We start from the raw sequence: 17,620 nt of genomic DNA on the forward strand, positions 1-17,620 counted from the left end.
CCCTCCACCCATGGAGTGCCTTCTCAGGGTAGAGTAACATAATACAGTGATTTGCACTGTTTTCTCTGGATTTATCAAGCCACTCGGGCCAAAGCAAGGTGGGCTTGCGTGACTTGATAAATCAGAGGTCTTGCATCACCCTTGGGCCCCGGTGCATGATGAAAGGGCGACGAAAAACCTACTTGAATAAGCCCCTTAATATTTTTAACTCTACACCGATGTGCCTTGATTACATATATGTTGTCAAGATACATAGATGTGAAGTTAAGAATAGTAAATGTAAATACACACTTATATATACCTACATTGAAGAGACCGTGCTATCCAATATTCTGTACTTGGTAATGTTGCAGGTCAATAATTTGCCACTCAATATTGTGCTATAAGTCTCAGGTGTTTACTTGTTTTCCCATTAGATAATCCTTGGTGTTCAGCTCCGGCCTAAGGAGGATGATGTAGACTTTAGGGATGAAGATACAGCCTAGCAGTCCAGAGCTGGAAGTAAGGATGGCGAAGATCTCCACGGCCACCATGTACCTGCCCTTGGTGCTCAGGTACGCTGGGATGAAGGAGACCCAGACGCTGCAGAACACCAGCATGCTGAAGGTGACAAACTTGGCCTCATTAAACGTAGACGGTAACTTTCTAGCTATGGAGGCAACAACAAAGCTCAGAAGAGCCAAGAATCCCACATAACCAACCACAGCAAAAAATGCAGCAACAGAACCTTCGTTACACTGTAGGATCATCTTCCCAGTTTCAGATTTGGTGTCAATGTCTGGAAATGGAGCAGAGAGAAGGAGCCACACAGTGCAGATCACCACCTCGCCAAGTGAGCAGCCAAGCATTACAAAGATGGACAATCGAGGGCCCACCCACTTTCTGAGTTTACTGCCCGGCTTTGTGGCATTGAAGGCAATAATAACTGTGAGAGTTTTTGCTAAAACTGTAGAAACAGCAATAGTGAAAATTATCCCAAAGGTAGTTTGACGGAAAAGACAGGACAGCTTGGAAGGGTGTCCAATAAACAAAAAACAGCAGAGGAAGCACAGCATGAGGGAGAGGAGGAGGATGTAGCTGAGATTCCGATTATTGGCTCTAACCAGAGGTGTGTTGCTGTATTTAATGAAGCTTCCCAGCACTACAGTAGTGATGATGAAGAACAAACTTGTGATGGAGGTTAGGGCAACTCCCAGCAGATCCTCATAGGACAGGAACTTTACCACCCGTTGAATGCAGGAATCTCTCTTCTGATTGGACCACTGGTCTTGAGGGCATGATACGCAGTTTGGCATATCTGCATGAAAAGAACATTGGTCAGTATTACAGAAGATGCCTTCAAGTAGGGAAAATGATATAGATGAATGGAATGTGACACAGTGATGATAATAATAATAGACAGTTTATAAAGCGCCTGGTAACACCTTCCCGGTGTGTCCCCGCGCTAGTAAGGAAGAGCTAGACACTTTAGCATAGACTGCCCGCCCCGACGTGCCCCTATAGCCTATACAGATGCGTTTTCAGTAATGCTCTAAACTTGACTTCCGCGCTCTCTAGTCTCATCTCCAGAGGGAGCTTTTTCCAGCTGCGGGCAGCCATTACACTAAAGGAGCGCCCTCCCATTCTTGATTTATTAGCCCGCGGGACAACCAACTGACCCGAGCCTCCTGAGCGAAGAGCCCTCGAGGGTTCATATCTGCACACTAGGTTATCCAAATAAGAAGGGGCCCTCTTTCATACAATACGATGGCACATCAGGAGGCATTTATATTGGACTCTTTTCTTAACTGACAGCCAGTGCAGGGTGTCCAGAGCCCGACTGGAGGTCGCTCTCCTAGATCGTCTCAGAACCAGACGTGCGGCCGAATTTTGTAGGACTTGTAATCGCCCCAAACTTTTCTCGGTGGCCCCCAGGAATAGCATATTCCCATAGTCCATCCGGGAAGTAACCAGCGCTTAAATCAAGGTCCGTCTGGCTGGCAGGGGGAGTAGGTCCAGCGTTTTATTCAGTGTTTTCAGAACACCAAAGCATTTACCGACTAGACGTCGGATATGTCCCTCATAAGACAGGGTGGGATTAACCCACACCCCTAGGTTTTTTGCTTCCTCACATGGTACCGGGGTGGGACCCAGACATGGCGGCCACCACTCTGATGACCAACTAAGACTATCTCCACCCACTATCAACATCTCCGTTTTAGAGCCATTCAATTTTAAGCAGTGGGAGTCCATCCAATTAGCCAGAGCCTGCATACAGTCCTTAAAGTTGGATACTATCATTGCAGGGGCTTGGGACAGAGATAACAGCAGTTGGGTATCGTCGGCGTATGATACAAATTCCACTCCATACGCCTGAACGATCCCGGCCACGGGGGCCATGTATAGGTTAAATAAGGTGGGGCTCAGGGCAGAGCCCTGAGGCACCCCCTGGTCCAGTGCCATTTCAGCAGAGCGGGCACACCCCAGTTGGACTTGGAAGAAACGGCCCATGAGGAATGACTTTAACCATCCCAAGGCAGCCCCGGTTACACCACCATCACTAAGACACTACAGTAAGATGAAGTGTGCTACAGTGTCAAAAGCGGCACTGAGATCAAGCATCACCAGTGCCATGTTGTGCCCAGCATCCGCTCCCTATCTCAACATTTCAGTGGCTCTCAGAAGGGCGTCTCCGTCGAGAAGCCTGATGTTATTATGACCTGTCCTATGGCTAGCTATGCACCTGTAGGTGGGTGTACTGTCTGTGCTACATACACAACTCATTATCAAAAACACATTGACCAAGGATCTCCAAAGAAGCTGCCAGGAGGACAGTCTGAGGACCAACTGACAGCTTGAGGTGGTCACTCTCCAACTCTTGAGCGTGTTAGACAATCCTTCTCAACCTAGGAATAGTACCAGAATTACTGGCTGGTGGCTCCTCCGCTAAGGCTAACAAAAATATAAAATGATCATAACTGAAATTATTCTCATTTTATTTTTTGTATGTTCAGGCTAGAGCGGGGCGGGGCTTGGCTCCCCTGACATCAGGTAGGAGGAGTCGTTATATACTCTGTAAAGTGTGCATCAATGTTTGACCGGGCCAGCCAAACATTCATGCTCACTTTGCATGTTTGCTATGCAGGCCGCATTACAGCCTGCATGTAGAACATGGCCAGGACCCCATTCTCTAGTTGAGCACCGAACCACGGTTTTCAGACCAATAACAATGCTGCATTACAGCGTTATGATTGGCTCAGGGGATTCTGGGTATTTACCAATCACAACGATGCATTGCAGTGTTGTAGTTGGCTGTGAGGAGCCTGGGTGCTTCCCCGTCCCTGGAAGAGACTCATTTGATGTGGGAGAGACGTTGGCGAAATCAGGTAAGTGTTTTTTTATTTTTTATTCAAAACCCCCACCCACCGTGCCACCCTGTATTTTACTGACCCCCACTGTCTGTAAAATGTGTGTACACTCTTCCTGACTACATAAAAGTATGCATGAGTGTGTAATGGTCTGTAATAGGGGCATGCACGCAGGTGACAAGAAGTGTCTCCTTTTCACAGAGGCATGTCCTCAAGTAATAAAATAGTACCCAGATTTTAATGATTATGATGGAATTTTACAACTGTCTTCAGAGAAGGGTTCGTGTAGCTGCACCTGTAACATCAGTCTGGCCCCTGGTGCTGCTGGTTTGGAAATGCTGCCCCTACTGCTACATTATGTGACTATCCCAGTTTTTCAATCTTATCTCCTGACCTTATGTGCGCCTCATAAACATCAAGGCCCCTCCACTGCAGTAGATCTTGAAATGACTCCTCTCCTTATTCTTGAACCCCAGTACCTCAATGCACAGATCTCTTTTGCTTGAAATAACATTTCCACTATAAACATTCAGCCCCTTATATAGGTAAATATCTTCCTATAACCCATAAAAGTCTAATATGTTTGGACACTGAGGAAATGAGCACAGGCAAACTTTGGATTTTTGCAAATGTGTTACTTCTTCTCAAACACTAGTGAACGTTATAAACCTTAGCAGCAGTGTCATTTCATTAGGCCTCTATCAAAATGTAGTAGGCCCAACAAACATAGATGAGCACACATTGCATCTAATTTTCACAAACTCTTCTAACCTACTGATCGAATCTCCAATGCCTAAGATCTGGACAGACCATTTCTCTATCAATTTTCATCTCCATGTGGGAGAATCCCTAGAACTCAGAACCGTAGCACCTAGAAAAATCGAACCATGGAGAAAGGTGTCTCCAGTACTTTACTTCATATTTTACTGCTTCCCTCCCTATTACTCACAGATATATTAATCTTCCTCTTAAGTATTTTGAGGAAGCAGGCATTAGAAATCATCACTCCCAAAAAACGACCCACCTCAAAACTTATATTGACATGTCTCCCTAGCTCTCAGAGTCTCTAAAGGCAGAAAAAGCAGTCTGTAGAAAGTTGGAACACAAGTCGCAAACCAATCAAACTTGTGCAGACAAGTCACTAAGCAGCCGTAGACATTTACCAAAGAAACATCAAAATAACTAGGAAGTCCCATAAAGTGAACAGAATTAACAACACCGGAAACGCGACAAAGGAATTATATATATGATTGTAAATTAATTTACCAAACATTTGACATGTGCTCAATCTATCCCAGCATCTCAGTCTCTTTCTAATGACCTTGTCAATCGTTTTGAAGAACAAATTCCAAAACTTTATGCCACTCTGTCAAATGGTGTCACATAGGCACGGAGGACTTCACCTGCTTCTTCATCGTCTAATCATCCCAGTCTTCTGGAATATTTTGATGTAGTGTCCCCTTAGCAAATCTTGGTCCAGATTAAAATATCAAATCGTGCTCATGGAGACCTTAGCCCCAGGACTCCTTCCTACTATTATGGATCTGTTTTATCTCTCCCTGAATATGAAAAACATTCACACAAAATGGAAAGATGAGACCTATTGTAAAGAAACCCGCAGCAAATCCCTCAGACCTTGCAAATTACAGACAAGTATCACTTTTTCCTTTTCGCTGAAAAATGATGAAGTCTGTTGTTAACAAACAGATGATGTCTTTCTTGCAAACCCACTCTCTGCTAGACCCTTCCCAATCTGGTTGTCGGGCTTCCCAAAGTACAGAAACTACACTGGTGGATGTTCTGGACACCATTAGATCCTTCCTGGATGAAGCCAAGCTTGTACTACTAGATCTATCAGCAGCATTCTATAGCATCTCACATTTTATTCCAGTGCCAACGACTGGTTGAGGTTGGTGTTGGAGGAAAAGCCCAGGTTTGGCCTTCGACAGGGGGGTACCTCAGGGCTCATCTTTGAGCCCCACCATTTTCAATATCCGTGTTGCACCCCTGGCCTTAATTGATACAATCTTGCGGGTTCTAAGTAATTTCATTTACGGACAGCACACAGCTTATAATAACCTCCTGAATCTACTATAATCAGTTTCAGGGAATGTATGAAGAAATTAGCCCTCTGGATGTCCTCCAAATGCCTTCAGTTATACAGAGGAAAGACTGAAATTCTGCTCTTTTGATCTGAAGACTGGTGGCCACTGGAACTGGGGCCAGGCCCTGATCTAAAAAAGGTAGCTAGAAGTCTGGGCATACTGATTGATGATGACATCTCTACAAAAGAACAAGTACATTCTATCTTTGGGACCTGCTTTGGAATTATGTGACTGTTCACAAGAGCTTTTCAATGGCTACCTCTTCAGTCTAGGGAATACACTGCTCAGGCACTTAGTTCTCTTAACCAGACTTCATGTGGTACAAAACACATCTGCCTGCATGATCTGCAATTTGACTTCTCACTCCCCTTCGGAGTACACACTTACACACTGACATTTTTGTATTGGCTCCTGATTAAAAAAGTGCACCCTTTTTAAACTCCTTGGTCTCATACATAAGTCCCTTTTTGGAAACAGTCTACTCTAGGTACGGAAGAAGTTACAGTTTTATATACCCATGCGCAACCTCAGATCTAGTGGGCAACTCTTGCTTCAACCCAGCCATATCCGTACTGTCACATATGGGGGCACATCTTTTTCCTATTTGGCCCCATCACTGGAACTAGTTACCTTTGTCCATACGAGCCTTCCCGGACTTTGCTAATTTAAAACAATTCCTCAAAACTTGGCTCTTCTAATTCCTTTTGGTATTGATGTCATGTTTGAGAGTGCATAGGCACCGAGAGACCCACTTACGAGGGATTTCTTCACACTTTATGAATGCAAATACCATATTCTACTTTTTGTTTCTGCAACACTTCTTGAAAATGGGACTCTGTAGGGGGAATTTCTTCAGTGTTATAGACTTGTGGTAATTTAGTTCTGGTGGGCTGCATTGGCCTCTAGATTCAGGAGTCCCACAACTCTCAAGGAGTCTTGCAAGGTCCTCTTCTCCAAATTATCCTGTGTAAAACTGTTTGCTATGCTTTTATTAGGAGCTCCTACCATTACTATGATTCATGTGCCCTCAAGGTGAAACAGTACCTTCATACTGCTGAATGTGCCAAGGCATGGCAGGGGCAACAATGTGCTCATCAATTTAAACAGATGCTTATCGGTCTCACCAAAGTAGACATGACTGGCTGAAGCATAGAAAGGGAGGTGACAAAGAGGAAGGGAAGAGTCACAGGCATGGTCATCTGCCAGGTGATACCCAGCAGTAGAGTCAAAAATATCTCCTAACAGCATTTGCTCCTTCCGAATCGGATCGGGAACGTGTCTTTCCAACCGAGGGCCAAATTACAAAGTGGTTAGGTACATATGCTCCCATTGAAGTTAATGGGAGTCCAACCAAATAGTATCTGGAAGCATCCGGATGCATCGTACTCTGTCGGTTGGACTCTCCCGATCTGAGTTGGTCAGAAATCATTTCCGAACTAATTTTGTCGGGCAGCTTTCCAAAACACATCAGAATCTGGCCTATAGTGTAGGCTCAGACCTGTCCCTTAGTCACAAAGGTGGGATGCTCTGTTTTGACGGGTGTGCTAAAAAGTCTCCCTTCAAAAGTGAGTGTTTAAGGCATTTTATGAAATTATTGTGAAAATTAATGTATGATTTTGTTTAGTAGCTTCAGGCAAGTCTCATGTGAAAACTTAAATAGGCTAGGAGCGCAGGAGTCAACACACACAATGTAATACTATTAAGAGATAAATGACTTAAGGTCCATTCAAACAATATTAAAAAAGGGATAAACATGTGTTGACAAACTAGTATTAGATGTCAAGTAAGAAAACTAAAAAACTCAAAAAAGTAAATATCTAAAAGCAAATTAATAATGCAATTGTTGTTGTATGACTTTATTCGATATAAAATATCATAAAAGTATGAACAACCCAATTTCATCATTTTAGGACAATACCAATTTTTGAAGTTAAACAATAGCATATTGCCATACAATCAATACAAAAGAGACAATCATCTTAAAAAAATTACAACAAAAAAAATATATATATATAAATATTTCATAAAACCAGTAAAACAATAGACCAATTCATACACAGTAAAAGCCACAATGCAATTTGGATACAAATATCCCTTACTGACTTTAATGAACAATGAAAAAAATATTCAAATAAGAAAGGTTGTCATAAAATGTGCTGCTGTTTGCTCCATCCTGCCAGTCAAACACACTTGCCACCCCCTCCTCCTCTGGGAGATTCAAAGCTCCTCCTTTCTCCTAGGAGCACCAATCATCAGCAGATTTTGGCTGAGTGGGATGAGAGACAAGGTAGGCCAAAGCAACATGAAGAGATCAAGCAGAAGGGTACTTTTAAGAAAGGTAGCACAGTTTGTGGTGCTTGTGTGCAGAAATGTACATATTTGCAAGTGTATTTGTGTGGACCCGGGTGTGTGTGCAAATGTATGTATGCATGAGTGCCCCAGCTTGTCTGTGTATGCTTCACTGGCCTCTCAGTCACCTCTAAGTTCGGATTACAGGCTACCCGAAAAATTACTGTATGAAGGTAACTGCAGTTACTCCATGTACAGCAAGTTCATGTTTTGAGGCTAACACTGCAACCCACATGTTTTGCTCCATTTCGCAGGTGAGATGAATCACAGCTGTGTCACGTGGCCCATAGGGACATTGTCATTTTCCACTAAGTTAGCATGAGCTCTTCGAGCTGGACTGCTGCTTTTGCACACATTACTACACTTCTTTTTTTTGTGCAATATTTCAATAACTACTTTCACATGGGAACTCATCGCTGTGTTCACTCTCTGCAGGTTCCTGGGATTTTGACTGACCATTAGGTGCAAGGACGAACAGCAATGCCCCTTGTTATTTTGTACTGGCCAGACCTTAGCCTTTAGACAAAACATACTGATGCTTACCGAGACATGGTTAGAGGATTCCTCTAAGCGGGATCTCGTCGCCTCCTTACCATCCGACTTTTCGGCACTTTTCTATAATAGATCTGGAGCTAAGAGGGGGGAGGTGTCCTGTACAACTCACGCCTATTGGTCGAAAGGGTCTTGACGGAAAATTTAGTAGGTGCGGAAGTGATGGGCGTCAAGTTGCAATCAGGGACTGATTGTCTGCTGATTCTGTTAGTCTATCGCCCTCCGTGGACCTCGTCTGAATTCCCTGACTTGTTCATAAGACTGGCCCAGGACATCCGCTCAAGATATGATAAGGTAGTGATAATAGGGGATTTTAACTACTATTGGGAGAAGGTCCAAAAAGATGGTCAGGCGTTACAGATCGATGAGGCGTTAACCTCACTAGATCTGGTCCAACAAGTAAGAGGCCCAACACATGCTAAGGGACACACCCTAGACTTGGTGTGGACGACAGTTCCTGTTCAGGACATGGCTGCGGCTCAGCCATGCGTATGGTCTGACCACCATTTGGTGAGAGGCAAGTTATTGGTGGACAGACAGAGAACAACAACTAAAGGAGGATGGAAGGCAGTTAGGAAGTGGAATAAGATTGATGGGGATAAAATGATAAATCTACTTCGCACCAGCCCCCTTGCCAATAATTGCCCCCTTAACCCAGAGGCCCTCTGTGGGGCACTCAGGGACAAACTTCAGAATGCCACAGACAAAGTTGCACCAATCTGTAGGGCGAACCGCACGGACAGGAAACGAGGGGCCCCGTGGTACAACGATTCACTCAGAGCTCAGAAACGTGGGTTACGTAAACTGGAAAGAACTTGGTGTAAAAACTACAGTCCTGACTCTCGGAGCAACTATTTACGGGCTCTCGATGGGTATAAGCAAGCGATTATAGCCAGGAAGTCCGAGTTCTACGAGGAGAGGATTTCTACGGCTACGAACCCTCAGAAAGAAGTCTTCCGAGTCCTTACGGAGCTCAGGAAGAACAAGGAACAGTCTTCGGACTTTAGTCAGGAGGATTGTCAGAAGTTCCAGGATTTCTTCACCAACAAAATCATTGATTTGGTCACTGAAATTACGGCAACCTCGCAAATTGACTGTCCACCGGTGGATATCCCAGCTATACTGCCAATTACAATCCCGCTCTCTAATCTACCCTTGATTACAAAGGATAGTTTAGCTTCCCTCATGGGACGGGTCAAGTCCGGCTCTAGGTCGGATCCATGCCCACCTGAAGTGTTTAAACTCGCACTCCCGGGCATAGAGGATGATGTGCTGAGTCTCCTGAACCTCTCTCTACATACTGGTCAAGTGCCTTCTGCCTTCAAGGAAGCCCGTCTGATTCCCTTGTTAAAAAAACCGGGGGCAGATGCAAAATGTCTGAAAAACTTCAGACCAATTTCCCAGTTACCATTCTTGGCGAAGGTTCTGGAGCAGCATGTCCTTACCACCCTTTCAGAACATCTGGAAAGCAACACGCTGTTAGAGCCGAATCAAGCAGGCTTCCGTGCGAACCACAGCACGGAGCTGGTTATGTTGTCAATCGTAGATGAGCTTAGGAACAGAGCAGACAAGAAAATCCCGGGGGCCCTGGTGCTGTTGGACCTCTCCGCGGCATTTGATACCGTGTGTCATGAACAACTACTGTCGCGGATGAGGGACTTCGGCATTCAGGGCATAGCACTGGCATGGTTCACATCCTTCCTTCAAGGGAGGACGCAGAAAGTGCAACTAGGTGACATGCTTTCTACCGCAACTTCGATCACTTGCGGAGTCCCACAAGGGTCTGCTCTGTCACCCCTATTGTTCAACATATACCTACAGCCTTTGATTCGAATGCTTAATCAAATGGACTGTCAGGTATATAACTACGCAGACGACACCCAGATCATCATCCAGCTGGAGGATAGCCAGAATGCCTTTACCAGACTGCAAAACATTCTGAGAAGCACAGCTAACTGGATGTCCGGCAACTCCCTAAAAATCAACCCGGACAAAACCGAGGTGTTGCCGATTACCATCGCTGGCAACCCTTGGTGTGATCGTTTCTGGCCTGGGGAGCTGGGCACGCCTCCAGAACCGGCGGAGGTGGTTAAGAGCCTGGGCATCCAGGTGGACAGTAAGCTGTCCATGAAAAAGCAAGTCACAGCTGTGGTGGGCTGCTGTGTCGGCCTCCTTCGCCAACTCAGGAAAGTTTCCCCGCTGCTCTCTTTTTCCACTCTAAGGAGCGCGGTTTCTGCAATGATTTTGGCCAGGCTGGACTATGGCAATTCATTGTATATAGGACTTCCACAGGGCCTCTTAAACAGAATGCAGACGGTCATGAATGATGCTGCTAGGCTCATTTTTAAGAAACCAAGGAGTACCCAGGCATCCCCCCTCCTGCGGGAACTCCATTGGTTGCCAGTTAGGCAGAGGCTAATGTTCAAGGGGCTCTGCATTGTACACATAGCGCTTCATAGCAGAGCACCCACCTATCTGAAATCTTGCCTGTCCCTTTACAAACCAGGGAGGGTGCTTAGATCTGCTGATTCCATCTATCTGGTTCAGCCACGCTGTAGACTGACCACTGTGGGTGGGCGTGCTTTCTCACATACTTTGCCAGCTATGTGGAATAAACTACCGTTGGAACTCCGCAATGAAAAGAAACTAATGCCCTTTCGCAAGAAATTAAAAACTGTGCTTTTCCAGCAAGCGTGGGGTGGCCGCCAATTGTAATCTGACGCATCTTTTTATTGTCTAGCTGATCCTAACAAAGCGCTTAGAGACCCCCGGGTTATAGTGCGCTATACAAGTCACAATAAATAAAATAAATAAATGCAGCTGTTGATTGGACAGCGTACTGTTTTTTTTTAGTAAGCTAAAGGAATAGGTGAGACACACTTGGAGAGGGACCATTCCACGGAGAAGAGAGAGACAGCACGTATGATTTAGATTTACCATCTATAGGCTGAGATCTTTTTATTATATAATAATACTTCTTCTTAGCAAGGGGAGGGAGGTTAGGCAGCATAGTCTTTTCTCCATTGTCTTTTAATGATGACATCTGCCTTCATGATATATGGACTAGCTGCTATGCTGACTATATTTGTACTATGCATTTTCCTGCTCGTTGTGACACGTACACTGCATGTTAGAGCATGTTGGTTAAAATAAATATTTTAAACAGTTTCACTTCTCTGTCAAATCTTATTGTGGACAAGTACAAGCGAGTGGGCAAAAAGGTGTATCTTGTTACAGCGATTCCAGAGAGATCTGGGACTGTTGTGATCTGGGGTGTCTAATCATGTGTTTCTCTTGGAGTGAGTAGGGGAGCAAGTGAGACAATATAGCTAGTTGGTCCTGGATCCGTGGGTACTAAGGTGGTGGGAAGAATCAATCCCTATACACCAAGGTCCCATATTCCTGCACAGAGTTCTGTGTTTGTGCAGAATCCCTGCAACAGCTGTTGAATGTCATTGCCAGTGGTATTAGATTTGAGCACCTCCAGTAGCAACTACTGATCCAAAGCGCTGTCTTGGATGACACATGGGCTCTCATTATGAGGTGTATGGTAATTACTAACCCTGGGTGTAAAACTCCACTCTGCTTGCTAGTTTGCGGATTTTGGCCACTCAGCGTTGAACGCCGAGTTGTCTGAAAAGCTGCACTCCACAATGGAGCAGAGGTTTTTTTGTGTGTTTGATTGCCCAAAATGCATTTTCACGTGCGTGGCAATGACTTACTAGGTGCCTTCGATCACCGATGAGATTTGCCATCAGTTTGTGAGTGCCACGAGATTTGGTAGCCAGCCGCATGGTCCAGCGAGAGTTTGCGATCGCAAACACATCATTCGAGGAAAGCAATCGGACTTCCGGCGGAAGTTTTGAGAAGAACGGGATCCCAAACCCGCAGAATCTGCAACCTGGTTTCTCCTGAGCAGCATCAAAACCTTCTTGAAATGACAATTTGGATTTAAAAAACTCCTCAGATTGACATTTGGCTGTACTTTTTGGTGCAAGAAGTACTTTTTCTTTGTAACTTTTTTTTAAGAGGAAGGAAGTACCTCAGAGTCTCCAGTTTCCAGTTCCTGCCCAGCAGGCTTTCCCAGTGCTTTGTCCATCTCCGGTTCACTTTTCATTTGGATTTGGAGCTGGAAGGAGCACTCTTTGTGTCTGCGGCATCATATATAATTGGATTTGAGGACTTTTGAATTTGAAATTTCACAAGTGAGTTGGAAAATTGGTGTTGTTTGTTTGATTGGGGCATTGTACCTACATGTTTTTGCACTTTTCATAGTTTTTCAAAAATGTATTGTGGTTGGTGGCCTGTAGTTTCAGTAGGAGCCAAGTTGTTTCTTTGTAAGTAATTTCTCTTTTTTTTTATAAAGGAAACATGTTGCACAGTTCACTATATTTTCTCCAACTTTTTAAATAAAAAAGGAGAGGATGTAGCCTTATGGCTAGAGATGTCCACCTCGGACCTTGGGAACCGGGTTCGAGTCTGGGCAACGGCGCTCAACATCCTGTGATTCTGAGCAAATCACTTAATCACCCAGTGCCTAACAAAATTGAATTTGTTCATCTGTAATGAAACTGGTGCTCATGTAAAGCGCTCTGATACCCGATGCCTCGGGTCTAGTTTGCGCTACCTAAAGTTCTAATAAAGAATCTTAAAAATAATTTGCAATATTTATTTTAATTCACTAGCCCAGTAGTCTGCCAATAGGCCTTCCAGGCTGTTGGCCCACAGCTTCTCATGGGTGCATAAAGCAACTGTTACTTTGGTATCTGTTGAATTTAAACATCGTTTAGGGCATGGATGGTGTTAGAATTGAATGAATGAATGAATTTGGACTTGTATCATGCATGGCTACCCTGAGGCCTCCCAGCACTGCAGACTATCGCATAAGGACTGGGGGTCTCCAGTTGGCAATGATATATACAGTTGACCAAATAGGGACCCTTGCTTCTAAGTCAGGGAAAGGGGATTACACTATTGGATAACCCCTGCTAACCCCCTTGGTAGCTTGGCACGAGCAGACAGGCTTATCTCAGAGGTAGTGTGTTAAGCATTTGTGAACACATACAGTAATACAGTGAAAACACTACAGATGGACACCACACAGTTTTTATAAAAATAAGTATTCTTTATATAGACTTATCACAAGACCATAAACGACAAAAAATGCACAATACTGTACTTAAAATAGACTTCAAGATGGTAGATGTTACTGAATTCAAGATGATGATGAATGCGACAAAGTTCTCACAAAAGCACCTGGATGCGAAACGCAAAACAAATAAAAGGTTTGCAGGAATGGAGATGCGTTGGTTCCTTTCTTTGGGGGAGATGATACATCGCACCTCAATGCTCGCGCGGAGTAGGGTAGGCGTCTCGGTCCTTACCAGAGAGGAGGTGATGCGTAGATTCTCGTGATGCATTCCGGTTGTGATGCGACAAGATGGCGCTTCAATGCGATGCGACGATCCGGTATTTTGCGATAAGATGGCACCCTTGATGCGACCACGTGAAGACGATGCGTGCATGCCCGACGGCTGTGCGGCTAACTCTGTACTTTGGAGCCACGACAGGCTCTGCGACACGCTTCTTTGTTGATGCGACGGCGGCCATTGAGGTGGCGATACGCTTCTCCGGTGATGCGATGGCAAACAGCTGCGACGAAGACACGCTTTTCTCAGGATGCAGCGGCGGCACACTTTTCAAGCAATGCGATGACAACAGCTGCGGCGGCGATAAGCTTCTTCTCATTGAGTCACACTTCCAGCTCCCAGCGACACGCAGGCTTCTGCAGAAAGAATTCCCAGCAAGGAAATTCAGAGGGGAGCTGGTGGTAAAGTCTTGTAGCCCGAGACTTCAGCAGGAGGCAAGCACAAGTTCAACCCCCTGGGGAAACACTCTGCAAGATGATGAAAGTTCTTTAAAAGTTCCTTCTCCTTACCTTTGCAATGAAGAGACCACTGCAGGCCAACCCAGCAAACAGCACACTGGCAGAGGGGCAGTCAAAACTCCTGCAGCTTCCTCGGTTCTTCTACTTGGCAATAGGTTTGTCTTGTTCTCAGAAATGATCTAAAGTCTTAGGGTCTGGGTCTCCATATTTATACTTATATTCTCTTTGTTCTCTGAAGGCAGAGAGGCCTTTGCCTAGTCCAAATCAGTTCTGGTCAGTCCTGGAGCACTTTGTTGACAAGACTCCTTCTTTCCTTTCACAGTATAGGCCAGTGACATAAGACACACCACAGGAGGTGGAGCCAGCATTGTGGAGGGAAGGCACAGCCCTATTCATGTCCCAGGTACCAATCTTCCCACCCATCTACATGCAGATCTCCCTATTCAGCCTTGTGCTGACTCCCCTGTCTCCTGGAATCCCCTATCCCCTGTCACTCAAACTCCAGACAAGGAATGCACAACCTAGCAGAGGCAGACTTGGATAGATAGGCAAGAAAATACCTACTTTCTAAAAGTGGAATTTTCAAACAGATTTTTAAAACCAACTTCACTAAAATATGTATTTTATCATTCTGAGTCGAGGCATCCTAAACTCGAATTTCTACCTAGTTCCCTGAGTCAGTTAGGATTATAAGATGTTATAATCAAACTGCCCCTTCTGGCCTATTGGGAATAGCTAGCCTTGCAATAGTGAAAAAGGAAAATGGCTGTTATTCACTATTAGGGCATGCCACGCACACCAGGGCATGTCCTACCTTATCATTACAATGCACCCTGCCCTTGGGCCTATCTTAGGGGTGTCTGATATGAAGAAAAGGGAAGGTTTAAGGGCTGGCAAGTGGGTACACTTGCCAAGTCGACATGGCAGTCACAGACTGCACACAGTCTCTGCAATGGCAGGCCTCAGACACACTTTACAAGCTGCTCCTGTGGGTGGCACAACCAGTGCTGCAAGCCCACCAGCAGCATTTGATTTACAAGCCCTGGGCACACATGGCACACTGTACTAGGGTCTGACAAGTAAATCAAATAATCCAATCATGGAGTCACTAATTAGTACATCAATTTAACATAGGGAACACTTGCACAGTGACACTGAATAGTAGTGGCACAGTGCCGAAAGCATCTAAAACCAGCAAACAGATCAAAAACAGGGGAGGCAATCAGAAAAAATGGAAGGGAGACTCACACTAATGATACCAGGTCTAACAGATGGCATTTGAATGAATTGCAAAATGTGTTTTTTTAGTATTTCACTTTTTTCATGTGTGGTTGTTGTGTTCGTTTTGGCATTGTTGCATTAACCCCTTCGCAGCTGGGCAAATTCTCATGCTGCGCTGGGGGTGGGGGGCGCGCACAGCACCCCTTTGCTCATGATGAGGTCAGCTTGTCATGAGCCACGGCGCTTGTGTGCTCACAACGAGCTGAGCTCGTCATGACCACACCCGTTTCTTTAGAACGTTCGCACAGCAGGGGAATTAGCCCAGCGTGCGAGCGTTCTATAGGCCATGACAAGCTCAGCTCGTCATGAGCACACGAGCACTGTGGCTCATGACTAGCTAAGCTCGTCATGAGATTCGAAGGTGTTAAAGCTGTAATGTTTAGCATGCCTCTTTTGTCTGGCTAGAGTGTTAGTGTGTTTGTAATAGTGGCCCAGTATTTACCTTGGCTGAGCCTCTCTGTGTGTCCAGGGGCCATTTTGTAATAGGTCTGCTTGAGTTCATTGTTTTCCAGGCCTCCTGCTTTTTGTGACTGTGAGTTACCATGTGGTTGGTGGCCATTTGTGCTGGTAGTTAGTCTGCTTTTGCTATAGGCCCACACATCTTTCCTTTGTTACTCTTGGCTTACTGGTTCTTGTTGTGGTAGAGGGGCCCTGTGGCTGTCGGCCATTTTGAAAAGGCAGCCAGTGTGCTTTTGCCTAAGTCCTGCATTGTCTGTCTTCCCTTTCTTGTTGTTTTGGTGTGGCCTAGCCATGTGGTTGGTGGCTATTTTGTGAAGGCAGCCAGTGTGCTTTTACCATAGGCCTACATTGTCTGTCTTCCCTTTCTTGTTGTTGTGGTGTGGCCTGGCCATGTGGCTGGCAGGCATATTGTGAAGGCAGCCAGTATGCCACTGCTTTAAGCCTGCAAGCTTTCTTTGTGGCGGCCATGCCTTGTTGTTGCAGCACAGTTCACTGTATTTTCTAATGTCATTAATTTGAATTGATTAACTATGTGGCATTGTCTGCCAATGGGCTTTTCAACCAACAGACCCAGAACTACTCATGGGTGCATGAAGCAACTGTTTATGTGGTGTCAAAATGTAAACATCATTTAGGGCATGAATGGCATTGGATTGAAATGCAAAATGTTTTTTTTGGTATTTCACTTCGTTTAATGTGTGGTTGTTGTGTGACTTGCAAACCTTTTTTAGCCCTGTGCATTTTCGTGTCGGCATTGTCGCATTAAACTGTGTTGTTTAGAATGCCTCCTTTGTCTGGCCAGTATGTGAGTGTGTTTGTAATAGTGGGCCAGCATTTCCCTTAGCTGAGCCTCCCCGTGTCCATATAGGCCTGCTTGAGTTCATTGTTTTCCAGGCCTCCTGCTTGTTGTGACTGTGAGTGACCATGTGACTGGGGGCCATTTTGCGGTGGTAGTTAGTGTGCCTTTGACATAGGCCTGCATGTCTTTCCTTTGTTCCTCTTGGCTTACACCTTCCATCCATTGTCAGCTGCAGCTCCCTGAATGCTTCTTCTCACGTGATGTACAATACCAAACCAGTTCCATTACATTTGTATTTTTGTTGTTGTTCTTCTTCTTTCCTATCCTTCCTCAGTGTACAGTACACCATTAAAGCCCTTGTTGTCAAAGTCTCACAAATAGCTTCACTGTATGGTCATGTTCTTTTAATACCCGAGATAATACATTTAATAATATTAATAACACTAACAAGTGTGACAACACACTAAGTTATATATTATATTTGTTTGTAATTGAACCACAACACTGAATGGCACATTTCAGTGAAGTTCTACTTGCTTATTTGCTTTCAGGTACACAAAAGAGGAGACAACAACATCACCCATTGTACTGCCAGACAGAAGTTCTGCTGCGCATGACGTCAAGTGACGTGTGATCCCAGAAATCTCTTCAGCTTGTGTCATTGTGTTCTGCTGATTTCTTGGAGATGGCACCAAAGAAAGGTACCAGGTCCAGTACCAAGAAAGTCGACAGTGAGAAGAAGGCACTGCCACTTACCAAGACCAGTATGTCGCCCAAGTCCTTTTTCGGGAAACTGAAAATTGTACCTGCAGCAGTGGCATCTGGGGAGAAAGCTGGGAGC

The 17,620-nt window shown here is 45.0% G+C and overlaps 1 protein-coding gene across 1 annotated transcript in view; it reads right to left on the reverse strand.

Annotated features, from left to right (window-relative positions):
* Window positions 1-389: 389 nt before the first annotated feature.
* The window catches only part of LOC147689406 (vomeronasal type-2 receptor 26-like), a 340,755-nt gene continuing 323,524 nt past the window's right edge, over window positions 390-17,620 (reverse strand). The window contains exon 4 of the mRNA XM_086940085.1: window positions 390-1,297. Within this exon, the coding sequence (XP_086796211.1) occupies window positions 390-1,297 (908 nt within the window). The remainder of the gene's footprint in view (window positions 1,298-17,620) is intronic.

This window comes from Lissotriton vulgaris, chromosome 10 (assembly GCF_964263255.1).
Source record: "Lissotriton vulgaris chromosome 10, aLisVul1.2, whole genome shotgun sequence".
Lineage (NCBI taxonomy): Eukaryota > Metazoa > Chordata > Amphibia > Caudata > Salamandridae > Lissotriton > Lissotriton vulgaris.